At 33.6% G+C, this 20,575-nt stretch overlaps 6 protein-coding genes across 10 annotated transcripts in view; 2 read left to right on the top strand and 4 right to left on the bottom strand.

The window, feature by feature from the left end:
• Positions 1 to 266: 266 nt before the first annotated feature.
• Positions 267 to 3,001, bottom strand: Cog6 (conserved oligomeric Golgi complex subunit 6). Its single transcript, XM_033327696.2, has 9 exons — positions 2,777 to 3,001; positions 2,417 to 2,691; positions 2,189 to 2,333; positions 1,913 to 2,124; positions 1,609 to 1,832; positions 1,156 to 1,547; positions 923 to 1,084; positions 680 to 841; positions 267 to 604 (listed from the first exon to the last, which is right to left on the bottom strand). The coding sequence occupies exons 1-9, from the start codon at positions 2,852 to 2,854 to the stop codon at positions 371 to 373; spliced, it is 1,884 nt and encodes a 627-aa protein (XP_033183587.1). The 5' UTR covers positions 2,855 to 3,001; the 3' UTR covers positions 267 to 370.
• A 303-nt stretch (positions 3,002 to 3,304) lies between these two features.
• On the top strand, positions 3,305 to 5,679 carry Snx16 (sorting nexin 16). Its single transcript, XM_033327708.2, has 5 exons — positions 3,305 to 3,516; positions 3,775 to 4,078; positions 4,153 to 4,461; positions 4,540 to 4,667; positions 4,753 to 5,679. The coding sequence occupies exons 2-5, from the start codon at positions 3,809 to 3,811 to the stop codon at positions 4,793 to 4,795; spliced, it is 750 nt and encodes a 249-aa protein (XP_033183599.1). The 5' UTR covers positions 3,305 to 3,516; positions 3,775 to 3,808; the 3' UTR covers positions 4,796 to 5,679.
• On the bottom strand, positions 5,470 to 9,969 carry LOC117153547 (b(0,+)-type amino acid transporter 1). Of its 2 annotated transcripts, none has more exons than XM_076621154.1 (3): positions 9,891 to 9,969; positions 5,973 to 7,271; positions 5,470 to 5,885 (listed from the first exon to the last, which is right to left on the bottom strand). In XM_076621154.1, the coding sequence occupies exons 1-3, from the start codon at positions 9,952 to 9,954 to the stop codon at positions 5,824 to 5,826; spliced, it is 1,425 nt and encodes a 474-aa protein (XP_076477269.1). In that variant the 5' UTR covers positions 9,955 to 9,969; the 3' UTR covers positions 5,470 to 5,823. The 2 variants fall into 2 exon arrangements, with proteins under 2 accessions (XP_076477269.1, XP_033183593.1); XM_033327702.2 differs by lacking the exon at positions 9,891 to 9,969 and adding an exon at positions 9,350 to 9,694.
• On the top strand, positions 9,880 to 12,413 carry LOC117153549 (Ada2a-containing complex component 1). Its single transcript, XM_033327706.2, has 6 exons — positions 9,880 to 10,143; positions 10,807 to 11,276; positions 11,340 to 11,496; positions 11,559 to 11,800; positions 11,876 to 12,001; positions 12,062 to 12,413. Exons 2-6 carry the CDS (start codon positions 10,887 to 10,889, stop codon positions 12,311 to 12,313), a joined length of 1,167 nt encoding a protein of 388 aa, XP_033183597.1. The 5' UTR covers positions 9,880 to 10,143; positions 10,807 to 10,886; the 3' UTR covers positions 12,314 to 12,413.
• LOC117153548 (queuine tRNA-ribosyltransferase accessory subunit 2) lies at positions 12,034 to 14,454 on the bottom strand. Of its 3 annotated transcripts, XM_076621161.1 has the most exons (7): positions 13,883 to 14,454; positions 13,672 to 13,821; positions 13,122 to 13,586; positions 12,858 to 13,060; positions 12,672 to 12,800; positions 12,405 to 12,588; positions 12,034 to 12,305 (listed from the first exon to the last, which is right to left on the bottom strand). In XM_076621161.1, the coding sequence occupies exons 1-6, from the start codon at positions 14,015 to 14,017 to the stop codon at positions 12,420 to 12,422; spliced, it is 1,251 nt and encodes a 416-aa protein (XP_076477276.1). In that variant the 5' UTR covers positions 14,018 to 14,454; the 3' UTR covers positions 12,034 to 12,305; positions 12,405 to 12,419. The 3 variants fall into 3 exon arrangements, with proteins under 3 accessions (XP_076477276.1, XP_033183594.2, XP_033183595.2); XM_033327703.2 differs by having other exon boundaries at positions 12,034 to 12,588; XM_033327704.2 differs by having other exon boundaries at positions 12,034 to 12,588; positions 12,672 to 12,797; positions 13,883 to 14,452.
• A 342-nt stretch (positions 14,455 to 14,796) lies between these two features.
• The window catches only part of LOC117153538 (uncharacterized), a 74,627-nt gene continuing 68,848 nt past the window's right edge, over positions 14,797 to 20,575 (bottom strand). For both annotated transcript variants that reach the window (XM_033327680.2, XM_033327679.2), the window contains exon 7: positions 14,797 to 19,802. In XM_033327680.2, the coding sequence (XP_033183571.1) occupies positions 19,409 to 19,802 (394 nt within the window). In that variant the 3' untranslated portion in view covers positions 14,797 to 19,408. The remainder of the gene's footprint in view (positions 19,803 to 20,575) is intronic.

The following is a 20,575-nucleotide window of genomic DNA, read 5'->3' on the forward strand; positions in this document are numbered from 1 at the left end:
CCGCTATCGCTAAAGGTGTGTTCACGATATCACTTTTATGTCAGCTCGGTGAAACAGCCTTTATTCATTAGTCGATTCCGATAGACAATAAAACGAGTAACTGTGTGGAAACTTATACTCTGCCTATACCTTGTAGGAATAATAAAAATAAAATCGAAAACAATGAAACGTAATATGGGTGTATGTAAAAGTAACCATGTTAAATTAATATATTTTCTTATTATCTTTCCACTAAACATTTTTTATGGGAATAAAAACATTAAAGCTTTATATAATTTATTAGATTTATTAAAAATTATTGTACAATTATGTATTTACATATTTAACTTTTTGTATAATTATACTTAGACAATATCTTCTTAATGGACACTTAAACTGAAATTAGTGTCCGTAAAAGATCCTCGGGAGTTCTTGAAAATAAACTGTTTGGATTTTGGTACAAATTCTTTGGATTGTGACATGCTTCATATAATTGTTTATAGATTGCTCCAATTACTTCAAAAGAACGTTTTTGGGTGATTGAACGGTGATTACTACTTTGTAACAAACTCATTTGTGGCAGCAATAATACATCTGGCATCACTAAAAATGCTTCCAATTTGTTCTATAACACATTAAAAACTTAGAATAAAATTTATCCCTATCCTTCATTCGCAGTATTGAAGTAATAGTTACATACAGTAAACTCCTTTACACTTAGGGGATCCATTCCAGGAATGGAAGACAATGGACCTTGTTCATGACCTTGCAAAATAGTGTAAATTGGACCAAGATTCAAATGTGCCACTAATGAACTGGCTTGTTCTGATGTAAGAGTGTCAATTTGTGCATCAGATTGTGCCTGAAAAATGTCATTTTATCAATATCGATATAAAATATATAAAAAGTTCGTAAATTAGAACACATCAATTGTAGTCTTCACCTGTAATCTTTCTAATCTCTGATCCATATATTCATACAGTGCTAAAGTAGACTGTATTTGATGCATACAATTTAAAAGATATACAGCCATGTCTACTGTAGGTAATCTTGATGCTGTTTCATTAACTTCTTGTAACAGTGGGTCAATAATGCACGATACTATCTGCGGATTATGTGGTATGAGAATTTCATTCAAATACCGATTTTATAAAGCTATTAAATGCTGATACACACCTGTAGCATGTCTTTCTCCCTATCTTCTGCAATACTTGCTACAGAAAGAATTTCGTTAAGAAGTGACAGTAATCTAGAAACAGATGGTGCAGGTACTAAGTCATTTCCTGGTGGTTCTGCACGTTCACCGAGTGCAATACGCGTCTGCTTTTGAAGTCTACTTAGAAAACTTTTTTCACTTAATATTAGTAGATCTTTCAATGTTGAATCCAAGATACTATCTGGTATTACTTGCTGAATTATCATCTGATAAAATCTAAGAAGAGTTGTAACAGAATATAATATTGCTGCTGGTGCATCCATAGATATAACATTTTCTATTCTTGACTTTAAGGGATGACAAAGTCCTTCTGTGATATTACTTAATGATTGCTTAATCTGGTCTGATACATCTAAAATGTGTAATAAAAGCTAAGAAAAGTAGAAGTACAAAGGCAATCACTTAGTTCATACCTGTTTTATTACAGCCTTTCACTAAAGTAAGAATATTTTCCTTTTCAACAGGAATAACTTGATGAAGCCAAGCAAGCATATCACCAATATATCTTTTAGGATCATTTGCATGCATTTCAATAGGATTAGGTGTACTACCATATCCTTCTCCCAATGTTAAAGCATCGATAAAAGAACCTACTAAAGCAGTTCTTCTAGCTGCACAATATTCATCCAAAATATATCTAAAAAAATACATACAAATAAATATAGATTCATTTAACATAAATTATACTAGGTTTCTTATTAGATTTTAAATGCATACTTAAATAAAACTGGTCTATCTTGCAATTTATTCATTGCTTTAATTAATAATGGTGCTAAGCGTTCATTTTCAATATGTTTACATTGATTCTGTGTCCATCTATATAGTCTTTCAAGAGCTGCCTCTTGCAACAATGTCATTCTTTGCATAATATCTAGCCCTAACGTTTGATATCCTGATTGCATTAATATTCTACAACTGCTATGAATCTCCTGTAATTTAATAGAGTTGTTATTGATTCATCTTTAGACGAAAGTTTTTTCTTACTTATCTTACCTGAACACGGTTAACAACAGAAAAAAATTCTTCTGTAATAGGTGATTCCTTGCTAGAACCATGTAAAATACTTTGTTCAGATGAAGTCAGTTGGAAATTTTTAATAAATGCATTTGCAACCTCTTGTTGCATAGATAAAGTTTGGCTAAAAATTATATTATATTTTATGTATATTTTTTTGCATAAAATTTAATTTAATCCTGATAACTATTCAGTGAATAAATGTACCTCTTATTCTGAAGTTTTGCAGTTTGGTCAATAAGCTGTGATGTCTGTGTTTTTGTAGCTTGTAAGCGATTTGTCATACATTGAACTGCAGTATTCATAGCTAAAACATCTTGATATATGTCGTCTAAAGAAGATTTTACTTCCCTAAAAGCGGATAAAAAATCTTCGTTTATTGCAAGACTTCTTCTTTCTATTTTACTACGCAAATTTCTACGAGAACTTAATGTATTTTCTGTAAAGAATGTGGATAATTCTTTTAAGGCTTCTAATGTATCCTAAAAGGGAAAAACAATTTAAATGAAATGTTTATATTTTATTAATGCAAGTAGTAACAATTACAACAAAGTATAATATAAATACCTTGTCATGCTCTACTCGTGATTCAAGTAATTTATTCACCCTTCGAACTAACGTAGTATTAGTATTTTTTTCACTCATTTTAAATAGTTTACTTTTTTTACAATCAAATTCATCGAGATATATAGCCTATTTATTTCAGAAATGTCACGTAGCAAAAGTACATGCATAGCTACGTATATAAAACACATAGAACATGTACTCATTACTCTAATCACACGTACAATCGTACAACAACGTAAATTCTGTAAGGTGATAAAAATCTAGCTTTCGAAGATGTAAAGGTTCGAAAATTTTAGTTTTTAAATTACTTATTAAATATAATATTTGTCAAATTAGAATTACTAGAATTATAAATATTAAAATAATATTAACAAAATAAAATACCCATTAAAATAGAAATCTCATAGAAACTATTTTATTTATTTGTTTATTTAAAGTTATGTACTAATGTTCGTTTTAAATGCTTGTTAGTCGGCGGCAAATTAGAAATTCTGATTGTGTTACCGTTATCATTCTAGTTTACCATCTAAGTTACTCCAATTTCGCGGAGAGGGTATATTTGCAAACTGTCAATATGTCATATCAGTTCCGCGCTTTTCTGTTCATTAAATGAATTTTCATTTATAAAATATGTAATATTTTAGTGAAATGAAAGATTTACGGAATATGATTTTATATTATAAATATAGTTTAGATAGAAAGTTATAGAATAAAACACTATATTGTTTATTCATATTGAGGTTAGTGTTTTAGTTAACACAAAATAGTACATATGATGTTAATTTTAAGGTTTCAAATGAGAATTTTCACAATTGGCATGTCATTATAATATTATATTATTATTCTTGTTGTTTCTTACACATTTTCTTTTTTGATTTTTTTCTATTTAGGAATTGGCTTATATATTTATATCATTAATTTTCTTTATGTATGTAAGCATGCTATTTCTTATTTTATTGTGTGCATTTATAATAATTTGGCCTTAATTTCTTTTTAAGTATGCATGGTTTCATTTAGTTTGTTGGTGGCAAAATGTCCACGTCAGAATCTGGTGTGGGATGTATTAGTGAAGTTACACTTGCAATTAGTAAAGCAAGGGGTTCTCAATCAGGCACTGTAAGAGTACTGGATAGTCCAGACTCTGATGGATCTGGGCATTCAAATTCATTTACTGTACAGAGGTTTAATTATCCTAATAATGATAATGCAAATTCCGATATTTTACATCCTCCACTAACTAGTGATGATGTAAGAATACCAATTGTTGGATATGAAGTTATGGAAGAAAGAGCTAGGTTTACGGTTAGTTAAATTAAAAACTTGTTCTGTATTGTATATCTTATATACATAGTCTGCATATAACATGTACTTTTTAGGTTTATAAATTACGAGTGGAATTAAAAAATGGAGACTGTTGGTTTGTATTTAGAAGGTACACAGATTTTGTTCGTTTACTATCACAATTAAGAAGGCAGAAAATTCCAGTTTCTCAATTAAGTTTACCAAGAAAAAAGTGGCTTGGTGATAATTTTGCTCCAAGTTTCCTAGAAGAAAGAATACGGGGTCTTCAAGCATTTGTTAATGGAATACTAAGCAGTCCTCTTCTCATAGGAACTGCATGTGTCAGAGAATTCTTCTGTTTGGATGAGCCACCTGCTTTATCTGACACAGCAGAAGAATCTAGAGTAAATATACTCTATACAATTTTTTAATTTCTTCTGTTAAAAGATAGATAAAAGGAAAAGTATTTTGTTTTTCTTTAGGCAATTTTTGAAGCATTAGAAGATACTATATATCATTTAAGACAGCAATTAAGAGAAAGAGATGCTGCACTTGCAGCTGAAACAGCTTTATGCAATGAATTTCGGAAAAAGTTACATCAAATATTGAGGTAAATGCTATAATTAGATACAACCATAGATAAATGATATTTATAATAAACATCAAATATCTGGAGTGTTAAATTAATGTTTCAGTGAAAGACAAACCTGTCAAAAATGTGGTGCATCTCAGCCATAATTTCTTATGAACTATTTTGTTATATGATATTGATAAAATTTATTACACAGAGACTGGTATAAATAGACAATTTTAGTTTTACTATCTTTGTTTAAATTCTTACAATATAAGTAATTGTTATGTGTTTACGATTTGTTAAAAGTGCATGTAGCATATTTCATTCGTTCAGTCATGCATTTTTTGTTCTATTTTTGTTCTATTTTATACAAAATAACTTAATTTTTATATGAAGTGATATGTATAAGATTCCTTAATATAATAAGTACACTGAGCTTGCTTAGCATAAAATTTACATGGTAATTACAAAAAGCCTTATAGAGGTGCCTTACAATTCTAATAGATAAACATTTGTATATGTCACCATACTCTGTAGTCAAAGTTTAAAATTGACAAGTAAACTAATAGTAAATGTTACTAAACTTGACTATGAATATATGCCAAAGTATATTAATCTTTGGTGTTTTATAAAATTCTATATATTTTGTAGTACTTTACATGAAATGAGCAATTATTACGCGTAACAAGTTATAATTAACTTTAATAATATTTATTGTTGTCATAATATTAAAATATCAATGTTACTAAAGAATTTGATATTACATTATTGTGATATATAAAGTATGTAAAGATATAATAAATACTCGACATTTACATTTTAAATATGTTTCACACTATTGTACAATTAAATTATTTTATTCAATTCTGTGCTATAGTCGATATTTATTATATCTTCGTAGTTATGTTAAAAATGCTTTACAATACTGCACAAATATAAAAATTTGTTACATATTTAAACTAATTATTAATTTTATAGAAACATGGAATTTTTTTTATGAAAATGAATAAAAATGAATAAAACTGTTATTTAATATTATATAATACAATGTATCTTTCTCTATGTTTCGACTTATATTATTGTTCAAAGTCTAAATCTCTTAAATGAGTTATTAAATATATTTCAACCTAAGTCATATTAATAACGAAAATGATCTTAGGATATGTACAATTAGGTATGAAATGAAATGTCATCAGTTTTCTTTATCTGGAGCAACAACTAGACATAATGCTTGGATCAAGTATGTGATTCTCACTGAAAAGCAACAAGTAAAAATTTACTAGTAATACAGAATAAAATAATTAAAAATGCTTTGAAACATTTTTTTTTTGCAATACTCACTTGCCAAAATACTTCTAACTTTCTTGTACACGTACGTATGGTAGATACCAATACCACCAAGAATAAATAGCAGTGCAAACAGGTATTTGGGTGAGGGTTCGTGTACGATCGGTGTTACAGCCAGGAAGATAGAAACAAGCAATACCAGCCATGGTATCAGAATTGGTACTGCGTACGGTCTGGATGCATCTGGTTTCGTTCGTCGCATAATTATTAACGACAACATCGCAAGTCCATAGAATACCCACGTCAAGAAACTTGCAAATTCGATAAGTGCGATAATATCTCCCAAAAGCATACAAAATAACGTAAGCAATCCTTGAAACGCTACTGCTGCAGATGGAGTCATTTTCGCAATATGCACATAGCTAAAAACTCTGGGTACGTGGCCTTCACTTCCGGCTACGTAACAGAGTCTGGATACTCCAAATTGAATACTAAGACTGCATCCAAAAGTAGATAAAGCAACACCCAGAGGTATTACAAAGCTCAACCAGGAGGGCAGAACTTTTTCCGCCCAGAGAACTGCTACAGCTGGTGCGCTTACCATTTCTGGTATCGTTAAGGCAGCCATGTACATTAAATTCATCGAAACGTATAAAACGGTAATCAAGGGAACCGCAATTAGAATACTCCTAAGAATATTAACTTCCGGCTTCTGGATCTCTTCCGTAACGATTGCAGCGGAAGTCCACCCGTCGTAAGCCCATAATCCACTGTAAAAGGCTAACGCCACGTTACCAGGCGAATCGGTAGTACCATCAAACGGCTTCTTCAATAATTCCGTATGACCGGTGCATAACCACCATATTCCACCACTGATTACGAAAATGCACGCAACTACTTTACATACGGTGAATATATTTTGAACTTTCACGTATAATTTTACGCTGGTTAAATTGATATATGTGATCAATCCCAGAGCCAAGATTGCTATGAGCTTTTTCAATTCAAGCATTGATTCTTCAGGAAGATTGCTTAAATATCCGGAGAACGGTTGTACGCTATACTCAGCGAATGTCAACATAACTACCGCCACTTCTGCAGGTCGTAATAGTAATACGTAAACCCAAGAACATATAAAAGCTGGTATCTGTCCGGCATACTGATGCAAAGGCGAAAAAGCTTCGATAAAATATGCATATTCAGCTCCAGATCGTGGTACGACTGTACTTAATTCGGCGAATGCGAGAGCCCCTAGTAGAGACAGAACGCCACAAGTAGTCCAAACGATTAGACAAAATCCAACGGATCCTGATCTTTCGAGAGCGCTGGTTGGAGACACGAAAATTCCAGAACCTTGAAGGAAAAATAATTCCTTGATTAAAACGAATATCACGCGTAATTTCATTTGTAACAATAACGTAAAAGTAATATTTACGAAACAAATAAGATCGATCCTTATCAGAGTAACTGTTATCAGTTTATTACTAATTGGTTTCTCTATACGATGTATGTAGTAAGAGTCATGGTCATATGAAATAATATAATGTACTTTGAAAGAAAAATAAAATACAAGCAACATAACTTCCTTACATTTAAAAGAACTCTTCTTTGTACAGCTATTTGTACAGCGTAGAGATATAAATAGCTCGGAAGTTACGACGGAATTCGTAATCTCGACCATTTTAACGGTATAAAATATTATTTGGTTTATAAATTGTAGACCAAATTTTAATGATAAAAGTAATCTTATATTCATAGATAAATGGTAAGTATGATAGATTTGTCAGCCTGCAAAGAAGATGTCTCGTAATACTCGAGCGCGTGGGTCAGCAATTAACCTTGATTAACCCCCTTGATTCGTAATCGCGTCAAAGCTCTGCCCGTAATTACCAAAATGTTACGTCAGGTTTTATTTCTTATTGTGCAAAAATACAACATATAATTATATTTGACTTTCAAGCAGAAGGAATTGAGGATTAATCTAAAAGAGACTGCAATATGTACACCATGTGTATATTTGTTCTCAATTTCTACTAATACGATTTTAACTTAGATTGGTTGGATTATACCAGGGTAATGTAGATATTGTTTGAGAAGCTTCATCTGATTGTACTGAAATGATACAGATAAATATCGAGGCTAAAGTACACTTATTCTATTTGTGAACTCGAAAAATATTTCTGTAAAACTTCTAAAATTCGCATAGGATACTTGCTGGAAATACTTTTTTAAGCTAATGTTTACTTAAAAAGCTAGTGAAGTTAAGTAAGATATATACAGATATACAATGCAACATTAAATAACTATAGTTAACTATAATGGCTACATCATACATATTTACAGCATATAATAAAATCATGCAATTATCAAATGAAATCTAATAGCCGATGTAACTAATGAATACTTAAGCGATTAAAAAAATAACTCTTCCCGTCAAAGGAACACTATGTGAAAGTATCGGGCAAAGCTTTGAATGGCTATTGAAGCAGATACGTTATATCGCCGTAAGTATAAAGCTTAAGCTTATTCAAGCCCACACAATAATGCAATTACAGTCAACTATTCTTAACATGTGTTCGGTTGTCAAAGGGATTTCTATTGCTGCTGGATTTCTATTGGACCTTTGCCATTCTTTGAATGTCGTAATTGTTGTTCGTTATTAATTATTACATTAATATCGGCTAAATCGAAAATAAATATTATTTGTAACAAAACGTTAAAGATGAAATGTACATAGTTCATTTCATGATATTATATCGATCGTATCAAGAATTGACAAGATGAGAGGAGCGAAGTATCTTTAGAAACGATCACGGGAGTGTTGTACATTCGTCAATAAATTCATACGGTAACACCTGTTATCATTTTTAAAATACACTAACACTAACATTTAATTTACTATTATCTGCTCAAATGTGGTGATACTTTTACACATAGTAAAGTTTTATCACGTAATCGTTCTCGCAGTTTATGTTTCAAACAAATTTTGCATTTATATCATTTTTATGTTAAATATTGTATTGTAACATAATAGGATGGTTTAAATATGCCTTCTACATATAAATACTCTTATTTAAAAAAAATATTAATGCCGAATGACAAGTATCAACGAAATTCTATCTACATGAAAGTTCACTGTTCGAGCATTTTATGCTGGAAGGATTGCAATTTCATTATGTAAGTAGAATATAGAAAACATATGCTGATAATGCATACCGTATTTCTGACCTTCGGAAATTATCCGACGAATTCATTAATAAATCGAATAGAATTGATTAAACTGTTAACTTATGTCAAGAGTGCAGGAAAGAAGAAAATAAAAAGAGTAAAATCAATAATTTCTGCCGGCTGACTCTATACAACAAACTTTGTGTTGGTACCGGAAGAAAACACTTGTTATTTAATGTCACGCTTTTATATTGGTTTCATACCGATCATAACAGCCACGATGATGCTTACTGCGCTAAAAAGACCTAGCTCTCGTTTTAGCGCAATTCTTTCATTTCCTTTTTCCTCGACTTGTCCCATTTTGCCAAGCTTCAACTAAATTCTTAACGAGTACCGATTACCACGTATTATCCAATTCACTAGCACTATATCAAAACGTTTTCTTCTTGAATTCAAATATACATCGCGCGAGCTGTACGTCTGACTTTTAGACCGCCTTCGATCGGCTCTACGTTCAATCGGTGTAACGAAGGCATGAATCGGCTTCCTCGTGTCTTAGAGCCGGATCGAAGGCAGTTGTGACGTTACCAGAAGATGTCCAGAACGAAACTGAAGTGTTAGCGGGTCAGCTAGTCGCTTGTTTTTACAGGCGTGCATTGGTTCCCCTGATAAGAGTACTATGTACTCTGATCATGGTACCGATATCTTTGATGATCGGTAGCTAAACTATCAGATTAAACGAGTTTAAAAGTGACCGTACAAATATAAAAACGAAGCTTATAAATATCTTAGATAAAAGATTACGTTTCATGAAGAGTTGCCGTGGACAAGATGCGTTTCTCTCGCGACCAACGAATAACTGCCTCATAATTGATAAACGTTAAAAGAACTGTTTACACAAAATTTACAAACCCAAAGATATCGGTAGGGGCACGTGCGTCATCTTTTGGTAATCAGTAATCAGTCATGTTTTGAAGTGTATTGTTCGATTTTGTTACAAGAAGTTATTCGATAAGATAGTGGAATTCGAATTCCAGTCGAACTTCGTGAAACAATGGTAATACGATAGGAAGTAATATCTCTTCAGCGCACATTTTTTGGTGGCCTCATTATTTCCATACTCTTCCACCGATAATTACGCTTAGGAATATTCTTTGTGTTATTCCTCATGTAATTTTATTGAAAGTATATTTGTAATAAAATAAATTTAAAAATAAACGCAAGGATGATATATACATTTCGCATGGCGTGCATATGTAGGCCTTTTTTAAGAATTACTTAATATCTATATAATATACAGTATTATATATATATTATACAATACTTTTATCCATAACGTTGAATAATTTTTATGTATTGTTTATAAATTTTTTCAACTTCTTGTTTATAATTAAAATACAATTTATATAAATATATTGCAATACAATTAAAATATTTGCAAAAAAAAGAATATAAAAATAAGGTACATAATATCACACAATTTTATCTTATATAATATTTATATTTAAATTAATATTTACAACACGTGCTTTTGAGTTCATAACGAAGAGCATGCGTTCTGAAATAATTTTGCGAAAATATTCCAGTATTATTTTGCACTCAATCGTTTATATTCTAAATCAAATTTGCATTGCATTGAAAATGCAATAATAATTAGAATAAATAAATCTACATTGATTTTATTTGATGTTCTACTCGTTATTCGTATTTTGTTTGACAGATGATTAAGGTTAATATGCTACAGTGAACGTGTAGTGAATGTACGTATAACCTGTCTAGCACACTAAGTATTAAGTAGCGATGGAAGACGAAGAAAAAAAAAGTCATGACGAAGAGCCTAGTGAATTTTATTTCGAATCTGATCACTTAGCATTAAAAGGAAATAAAGATTATACTACTCTTTTAAAAACAATTGTTATTCTTGAAGCACAACGAGTTCAAGCTATAGAAGATCTTGACAAACTTTTATCAATTCGTTCTAAAGCATTGAAAGATCCAATATCTTTCGTAGCTCAGATACAAAATGGTGAGCTACCAGAATTACCAGGGCCACAAAAAATTGCAGAAATCCCTTATATTGATTGGGCACAATATAACGTAGCTCCACCTGATATGCGAATGAGACCACAAACAAGGCATGGACATATTTTGCCTCACATACAAACAAAATCAGAACAAGAGAATGGAAAAGTATGTTATGTTATATATATATATTTCATATACATGCATATGTACTGACTTGAATATAATTAGATTTTAGTAAGAGGACGTGCTTTTGATGAGAGTAAACCAGAGACCTTCAATCAATTATGGACAGTGGAAGAACAAAGAAGATTAGAAGAACTTTTAATTGAATACCCACCAGAGGATGTAGAAATGAGAAGATGGACTAAAATAGCTAATGCTTTAGGTATATTATTAAGAATATCATTTTTGTTATGTTTGTACGTTACTATTTATTCTTTTTAATAGGTAATAGAACTCCAAAACAAGTGTCTAGCAGAGTCCAGAAATACTTTATTAAACTCTTAAGGGCTGGATTACCTATACCTGGTCGAGGCCCCAAAATGAAATTAGATGTGAAAAAAGGAATGGGTCATAGACATCAACGTAATAACTACTCATTATTTAGACGTTCTACATTTTTTCCCCATCAAGATATTTCTTTTACAATACCTGATGAAAGCAAGGAACAGGCAATTACAGAAGAATCTGTATGTGTTGCTACAATTCTGTACTCTAGTGAAAATTTAAGTTTCCACCATTTATTTCATTATTTATATTTATAGGAAGATGATGCTGGAAATAGTATTATTGATGACAATCCTGAATTGAGGCATATAGAATTACTAAAACAAGTAAAAATGGAGAAAGAACAAAATTCGTCTCCCGTGTATAAACATGTTGGATATAAGGTATGTACAGGTGTTAGAGCAAATTAGAAGAATTTAAAGCTTAATGGTTTATTTTTACAGTGTTCAGTTTGTGGAGAAGATCCTCTAACAGGTACAAGATGGCATTGCACAGAATGCCAAAATGAAATTGATTTATGTGGTGATTGCGCTGTAGCGCAATTAGAGGCTGAGAAACCATTACATGATACGTTACATAGACTACTCCCTATAAAACCACCTCTGTATACTAGAAGTTATGATTTAGATTACTTTCCACAGAGTTTCAGTAACTCTTCTTATAATTATTTAGATCCCAATTTTTTACCTGAATAATTATTATTTCATCAAATCTATACTAATAAGAATTATATCATAGTTTTATAAAAGTAGAATGTAAAAATAATTCATCATTAAATATTAATACTTTTTTAAAGCTGTGTTATGAACTAGAAGATTTAGTTTCTTTTATATCTGTAGGTTCATCTGCTTCAGCGACATTGCCTTGCTTAAATTTTAAATTAATTTTCTTTTTGCAATCATCAAGAATGCCACATTTTATGCTCTCTCGAATAATCTTAAAAAATTCGAGATATTGGTGTACATTGTGTCTGAAAATATAAATCAATGCGTATATTCATACATAATAATATTAATTAATTATCTGCAATATCAGTATGTAATTAGAACTTACATCATTAAAAGAACAGTACCAAGCATTTCCTTAACATTACACAGATGATATAGATATGCTTTGGTATGATTTTTACATGTTAGACATTCACAGTGAGAACATATTGGAGAAAAGTCATCCGCATATCTGCTGTAAAATATTTGTTATGAAAATGAAAAAATGATTATATATTTAGTTTTACATTACCTTTCTTCTGTAAATGATATTGTATGACCTACATTATTACAGTCATCATGATCACATAGGAAAGTTAAAGCTCTTAAATTTTCAGTAATTATATAAGGGTATGAAGTATCAAATATATCTGTACCTAATTCAACAAGGTCTAATACTGTAAGGGGATTCCAACATCCCACTGATACCTTAAGCTTTTCAGGAGGTAAAAGATTCTGAAATAAGTATATTTCATGAAGAAACATAATATATAATAATAGGTGATTTCTAACTTACAATTGTGTGTTGTACTATTTCTCTGATTTGTTCTGATGGTATATTCTTTACATCTGGTCCATTATTATGCAATCCATCAATCACATATCCTATTACAGGTTTAGTTTTTAAATAATTTATTGATTTTGTTCTAACACCTTTATCATAACCACCTTCAATTGCACCTAATATTTCAGAGGACTTCAATGCTTCAGATGAAGAATGTTTAGTAAAACATTGATCAAAGAATGTCATGCTATTTTGTACAGAATTTGATACTCTTTTTTTACTACTATTGATATTAGTATCTCCATCACACAAAGCAACATACATGTCTGGTTTAAATGTTTCAATAACATTCATATACATATTGGGTGTTAATGTAAGTTTTCCACCTCTTGTCCATATGGGAATAGAATTAGCTTCTCGAAAACCTGAAGGTGTTGTATAGGCTGGGTCATGTATTGTAACAAAATTAATGTACTCCTAAACAAAATATCTTTTTAATATAAAACTTAAAACTTTATAAGTAAAATTTACGTAACTAAAAATGTATAATAACAGTATGTACCTTCATACCCACAAAATTTGCAAAATTAACATTATTATCCTTCATTGATTCCAGCATTAAATACGTGGAAGACAGAGAAACGGATAACATTTGTGGGTCTGAAGTAACCATTTTAAAAACATCCTTAGTTAAATGCGGCACACAACCTCCCTAATAAAAATAAAATGTTAAATAAAATATTTCCGTCAGATTTCAAATTATTAAATTTTACCTTTGTATAAATAAGAGCAAGGGGAGTTTCAAAAATGGCATTAGGAATTCTTTCAAATTCTGTTAACGTCCCAATACGGGCAGCACAAGATTTTATTGAACTAGTAGAGAATTTCATATTATTTGTTATTAACATTTACTACAATTCATAAGGAAGTTAATTTAATAAATATTTTAATCATTTAGTACAATCACATAACTAGAGTCTATATTGTAACATAACCTGAATAAATTCACGTGCTATCCAGCGAAGTTTGTATACTTCGTACTTATATATTGTGTACGTACAATAATATAACAGATGTACGACCATACACAATACGTAACATAGATCTAATATCCAATTCCCTATTGCTAAAATTGTTCGAGGGCTACCGAACTCTCTTATATCTTTTGTAACATTTTCGCTAATATCGGTTCAGCATAGAAAAAGATAACAACTCATCTAGTGGTAGGAATTAAAATTAAAATCCAAATCAAATTTGATTTCTCGCAAGGTCAGTATTTCAGAATGTGAAAAATGACTCCCATCACCGACCTCGTCTGTAATCCCATATGTGGTATGAGTATATATCACCGACTATGTACTTTGTCTGTGAATACACATAGGCTCCAGACCATTGAATAAGAATAGTATAGATATGACATTAAATTGAATTAGGTTCTGACATACCGACTGGAGGAAAATTGGAGTGTTTTTTACGCTTTCCACAACTTAATAAGTCGAATATAGGAATTATGTTGATTTCTATTTGATCGGATGGAAGCTGGCGGGAATGCGCGTAACACATTAATTGTAATAGAATAACTGTACTATTATTAGTAATGAAATGTTATTTTTTTTGTTAGTAATAATTTAAAAAAATTCGCAAAACATATTTATTAATTGATAGAAGCTGTCTGTAGATATGGAATTTGTCTTTATTCACTGTACAATTTCTTACATACAAAAAAGTGCAATGCCTTTAAAAATTGGTCACAATAGTCGACTTAATTGCGCACAGAATAAGTTTATTCATGCACACAAGCGCTTCACGATTATATACATGAAAATAAAATAGTTTTCTTTCTTTACAATTTGCCACGTTATGTACAAGTCGCGTCAGCACTTATTCTAAACGAAAACTTAATACTCTGTTGTACTGTAGAATTGTCAAACATTACAATAAAAATTCCTGAAAGTTTATAATAATTTGATATTTTCATGTAACAACTTTGATAGGGAATGAAGAAAATATTTCTAATCTTTTCAGAAATTTGAAAATATAAATAATTTAATCGCAAGTATGACAATTCATTTTTAGCACCGTTTCATGTCAATAATATGATTAACATTAATTACAATACAAGCAACTTATAAATTTTCTTATTTTTACAGTTTCACACGTTCGTTTCGATTTTATACATTATTTTTCGCATTGAACTTTGCTAGATCGCTATATTACATCTTATTCTCTCACTATAGTTACAAAAGTTATAGGCAAGAAACATCACATCACATAGAAAATACAAATTCGATAGTAAATCGTGCATTTGTGTCAGGAACGTTGTCGTTGGTGCAATAAAATCTCAATACCAGTTTTTTGTTTACCAGTATAAATATCATATCGATACAAGGCGACCGTAGTTTTTCCATTCTCCACGATTTGTACCTTAAAGTGTCGCGATCGAAATCGCGTTTCCAAGATAAACCGCTAGTTTACTGTCTGTTTCGTAATGATGCATTTGATTTTAATCGATCGGTAATAGTTCTCTACGCAATAAGAGTTTCGACACACCGTATTGCACCACTTTATAGAGAATATTACATAAATGATTGAACGGAATTTTTTCATTTCTGCGACACTTTACTTAGTATCCGATTAAACGACTTCTTACAGGTTGTACATAACGACATTGATTCACAGTGCTCTCGTTTAAGAAACTTTATTCGCAAATTCGTTGGTCCGTTCGTGAAAAAGCTCTTGGCGGTTTTCAGCGAATCGAGTTTCGAGAGGACAGTACGCGATGCGCTGAAAGCAGCCGGCGAACAATTCAGCCGTGCAGGGGGTTTCATTCCACGAACATTTTTCCGGTGTGGGAACGCCACGGGGAACGAGGAACGCTGGGTCTGCCGTGATTTCACCGGTAATTCGAAAAATGCATAGGAATTAGCGGGAACGGCATGCGTGCACGCGGGCATAAGGACGTTTCGGTGGCAGCGGGGACAAAGGTATTCGCCATAGGCACGTAGATGCGTGAGTTTATGCGTGCGTGCTAGCGTAACCTTTGGAAGGGGGACGAGAGTAGAAAACGAGCAAAAAGAGGTGAAAGTAGGAGGCGAGGTGTGCGGGTCGCCAACACATATCTCGATATCTCACGGTTCGATCTTTCTCGGCCCGGACGCCCGTATATTTACATGTATAATTTATATATCCCGTAGCAGGGGCGAAGATAGTGTGTATTCAGCTAGGGCGGGTCCGAACGTCCTTACGACCCTGTATTCCTTTCGCTACATCCTAGACGCGTGCTTCGTCACGTTCTCCGTATCGTCTTTGTATCGAGTAAAGAGACAATCGAGAAATTCGCGGCAATTCAACGAGATAAATTCTCACGATCCTGCTGCGCTGTCGATTTTCTTACTGTCGCCCAAGACGATATTACGCTTTTAAGGTTCTTAATCATTTCCCGGATAGATTTTCGTTTAGTTCGAAGAATTTCTAGACTTTTGGAAATATTGTAAGTAAACGAAGCTTGTTGTTTTGTACGCTTCATTTTCGAAGATGCTCCTAAGTAACTGTTAAGCAAGGAGACAAAGGTATGCTGGTGCGCAGCTGCAAATCGCTCGCGAGTTTGACCGATACAAGCTCGTCGCTTAAATGCGGAAGATCCTGGCGGAGAAAATCGGGCCTTAATTAAGCGGAGGCACCAACGAATTCCATAATACCGTTCCTGTTCGCGTAACACGACCACGATAAGAGCCTACCCATCCGACAACGCGCCGCGTTCGTGGGATTTTTTTCGGGGAAATAATGCGCCAAGCACCGCCGGCTCTCCCTATCGCCATTGTGGCTGCGAGGGCGCAATTAATTATTGCGTGGCCACGAGGCAGTGCATTGTTGCATCTGTTGTTGCACGCTCCGCGTTCTCTTCGGTGTGTATAGTTAAGTGGCAGAGAGCTGTGAATGATTCCGCACCGCGGAATGGTTTTTCGGCCAACGAAACATCGCGTTTCTTTGTGTACAACGAACCGGAGGGCCGCGGTAATTTATGAGCTCACGGTAGTACTGACGTAATTTACGTTGGCTTACCGGGATACACGGACGATTGAGAGAAAAAAAAGTATGTACTTTTCGCATTTCGGGAGTTCCAGTGAACGTGGCAACTGTCATGGACGCTTGACATGCATTACTCTTATCTCTACTTGTCGAGCTTCTTTTTCTCGCGTGTAGTTTGCGTAGGTAGTTTCCTTAATTTGAATCATTCAGAAGTCGCACTGATCATTCTCATAAACTAAACAGTACAAGAGATTGATGTTACGGACGTTATTTCTTTAAATCTACGTAACAACTTGCCGTTATTTATACCATTTCGTTGTGATACGCGATCTTATGAGTTAAACCATCTGTTTTTTGAAAATTGAACATCAATTACATTATTTATGTAATGAAATTCAAGAATTCACAAGAAGTGACCGGTTTAGCTTCTGAGAGGCTTATTTTAATGAATGAACTATGCACGTTTATACATTTATAAAGTGTTCCAAAAGAAAAAGAAGATATCTGAAGAAACGTGAAGAAAGAATGAGAAGTACAGCAGGATTAATCGCACTTGTAAAAGTATGAATTTTTACCACAAACGTCTATGATATGTTAACGACGTTGTACTCAGACTTACAGAATGGTCGCTTAAGTTTTCATGTTAATTAAAAGCTTGCGAGAGGATTCGCATAAATGTAAGAAAAAAAGAGCTTCGTTGGTTAAAGGGATGACGCGATAAGTAAACGTGGAAGGTGTGTAGTGTAATCTCGTGGCGACAGGTAGGCGCAGGTGAGATACAAATGAAAGACGTAAACGCGGGCGCGGTGCAGAATCTCGATGCAAAACGTCTCTTCCAGTTCGTGTTCTGTCGAAGAAACAATCGAGCCTGTCCGAGGGAAGGTAATTAAGAGAACACGACGGCGTCGATTAAACGAGTCCTGCCGAATCGGGTGAAACGAATTAATTCTGCGGTCGAACGAGGGTCGAAGATAAACGATTGAGCCTGACGGAGCGCCCGAATCCTGTTTAACGATTCAGTGGCGAACACTGTCGCGCGATGCTGTGAAACAGTCGCCCTCGTTGAAACGAGTTCTCTGATGATGTAATATCTATTTTATTTTTTAAATCCGTGATATGATTTATGTTTTACGTTTATAGATATCAACACATCCATTGGTCTCATATAAAACTGATCCGGATAATCAAGGAAATTAATACGTAGCTATTAGAATCCTATATTAGTACGAAATAGTTTGTGAAAATGATTTCCTATTAAAATCTCAGTTTAGAAATTGAACGTTAAAAATGCAAAGCAATGTAACGGAAATATTCGCACAATTCAATGGCAAATATTCTTTCTATCGGAGGAGTCGAAGTTATTTGAAAAAGGTACAAGAATTTCGAAACAGCGGAGAAAAGATATCGTGCAGGAGAGAAAGGAGAATACCATCGAAGCAGTCCATGCCATTCGCTCGAAATGCAAAAGCAAAGCGGATGTAGTTGAGAGCGCTGACTGAAAGCCCTCGAACGTCAAATTACGAAACACCTGTTCCCCGAAACGACTTCATTCCAATCGGTTTCGTGCATTCGCTGCTTCGTGCTCCCGTTGCCTTCTCGAGGAGACCTTTTCGTTTCGCGTGCGCGAACGAATTCGATCAATAGATCAAAACTGCCGAAGACCGAGTAACGCTCGCGAATCCATTGTCCCGTTGCCGCGTTACAATAATAAGGCTAATACTCGTAACGTATTAGATCATTAATAAGTCCGCAGACTAATTTTCTCTGTGAACGGTCATTCCCTGAGAGAAGAACAATAACAACATTATATACGTAATATAAAATTTCGTTACGCAAGTTTGGTTCACATAGCGCGAGAATTGCTCTGCTCTTCTGAGTGCAACAGACGATGTATTCTTGAAGACAGTATCGACCGTCGAGAGCCGACGAATAGTTGCAAGTATGTGAAATGAAAGTGGAACTGTAAGTCAAATAATATTTATGGCACTATCGTTTCACGCAAAGCGTTGATGACGCGAATTTCGTTGTCATAAAATTCTTTCTTCTCATCTCATTGATCCAACGTAATACACTCGATCATCTATTTTCTTCACGATTCCACGCAGATATTCCTGAGTTCTGATCGTCATCAGATCAAAGCTTCAGTCTTCGATCTTCGCGATCAAACACTCCGGAATCACTATTCCAACAAGTGGAGAAAGATATCGAAACACGATTATCCGAAAAAGAACTTTTCACTGGTTGTTAATTCACAGTGGAGAAATTTCATTCTAAATATAGTCCGAAGGCACGGAACTCTCGTTTATCGCGGCCAAACGATACTGAGGGGTTTCTAGACCCTGTTGGTTCAGATGCAGATTCGTGCTGCTTCCAGAAGACGCCGCCGTAGGCATCTGTTGATTCGCCGAATTCGAGCTCAGGTCGCTGTAGTAGGCGCTGCTTGGCGCGCTGCTCAAAGTTGGACCATCCGGTTCAGCGTCGCTTCCGGTGTACGCTGTGTTTTGATACGACGGGTGGTCACCGTTTCTGCTACCGATCCGCAGGTCTTGATGGTGATGGTGATGATTGTGGTGGTGATGATGGTGATGATGATGTTGCATCTGACCTGGCGGGACTGGCGTTGACGGTCCGTTCTCGTACATTTCGTAATCCGGTTCTTGTAACCTGAAAAGATTGTATTACGGCGACTCTTAAACATTGAAAACTTGATCGATTAATTAAACATAGGTACACGCTCGATATTATTGACGTATACCTTAGAAGTGGTTTCATCGTAATTCTAAACCGACAGTGTTGTAGGGATTTATAAAAAGGAATTTATTTAACACATGCTCGTAGTATATGCACGTGTCTGTTAAACGAGTTGCTTCGTGTTTATTTTTATAATAAATATGTGGATAATTAACTGAATATATTTGTGATAACGTTGCAAAGGTTCAGTCTTTAATGTTCCGTTTCCTTTCGAATATTTAGATTCGATCGAGCAACGGAGATGCATATTAATAGGATAATTATGCATGCTAACGGTACATTCTAGTCAGGTGTATTTCCCGTAATACATGGAGATTGCATGTCATCGTCGGTGTCCTACGATCAGTCGCACATGCTTGTCCTTCGAGAGTAGAGGAATCGTGTGAAACTGATCTTTCTGAGACTTTCTAGGACAGGTTTCGATATCGTTTGGAAACTTTGGACTGGAAATAGCCACAAAAAATAAGCATTTAATAGTTGTCCATAAAATATAATCGCGATAGTTAAATTGAAAATCTTGCGGTATCAGATGGTCGTAACTGTTTCACGAAGTTAAATATATAATGGATAATGGAAAAGACCGAAATACAACATAGCGAATATCAATACGCAATTAATTACCGATGGTACCGCTTTAATGCGCAAAAACAATTAAAGGAAAGGAATGCTGACTACTGGTTGTAGAT

Source organism: Bombus vancouverensis, chromosome 1, assembly GCF_051014615.1.
Source record: "Bombus vancouverensis nearcticus chromosome 1, iyBomVanc1_principal, whole genome shotgun sequence".
Taxonomy (NCBI): domain Eukaryota; kingdom Metazoa; phylum Arthropoda; class Insecta; order Hymenoptera; family Apidae; genus Bombus; species Bombus vancouverensis.

Bases quoted from the DNA above. Each gene is read 5' to 3' on its own strand.
- Snx16 (XM_033327708.2), top strand. From the start codon at position 3,809: ATGTCCACGTCAGAATCTGGTGTGGGATGTATTAGTGAAGTTACACTT. The intron at 4,079-4,152 runs GTTAGTTAAATT...TGTACTTTTTAG, and splicing joins AAGAAAGAGCTAGGTTTACG to GTTTATAAATTACGAGTGGA. The intron at 4,462-4,539 runs GTAAATATACTC...GTTTTTCTTTAG, and splicing joins ACACAGCAGAAGAATCTAGA to GCAATTTTTGAAGCATTAGA.
- LOC117153548 (XM_076621161.1), bottom strand. From the start codon at position 14,017: ATGTTAATAACAAATAATATGAAATTCTCTACTAGTTCAATAAAATCT. The intron at 13,822-13,882 runs GTAAAATTTAAT...TATTTTTATTAG, and splicing joins TTGCTCTTATTTATACAAAG to GGAGGTTGTGTGCCGCATTT. The intron at 13,061-13,121 runs GTAAGTTAGAAA...TACTTATTTCAG, and splicing joins AAATAGTACAACACACAATT to AATCTTTTACCTCCTGAAAA.
- LOC117153547 (XM_033327702.2), bottom strand. From the start codon at position 9,446: ATGGGACAAGTCGAGGAAAAAGGAAATGAAAGAATTGCGCTAAAACGA. The intron at 7,272-9,349 runs GTATGAAACCAA...TTTTCCTTCAAG, and splicing joins CATCGTGGCTGTTATGATCG to GTTCTGGAATTTTCGTGTCT. The intron at 5,886-5,972 runs GTGAGTATTGCA...GTTGCTTTTCAG, and splicing joins AGTTAGAAGTATTTTGGCAA to TGAGAATCACATACTTGATC.
- Cog6 (XM_033327696.2), bottom strand. From the start codon at position 2,854: ATGAGTGAAAAAAATACTAATACTACGTTAGTTCGAAGGGTGAATAAA. The intron at 1,085-1,155 runs GTGTGTATCAGC...CATAATCCGCAG, and splicing joins GGGAGAAAGACATGCTACAG to ATAGTATCGTGCATTATTGA. The intron at 605-679 runs GTATGTAACTAT...AATGTGTTATAG, and splicing joins TAAGTGTAAAGGAGTTTACT to AACAAATTGGAAGCATTTTT.
- LOC117153549 (XM_033327706.2), top strand. From the start codon at position 10,887: ATGGAAGACGAAGAAAAAAAAAGTCATGACGAAGAGCCTAGTGAATTT. The intron at 11,497-11,558 runs GTATATTATTAA...TCTTTTTAATAG, and splicing joins TAAAATAGCTAATGCTTTAG to GTAATAGAACTCCAAAACAA. The intron at 12,002-12,061 runs GTATGTACAGGT...TTATTTTTACAG, and splicing joins ATAAACATGTTGGATATAAG to TGTTCAGTTTGTGGAGAAGA.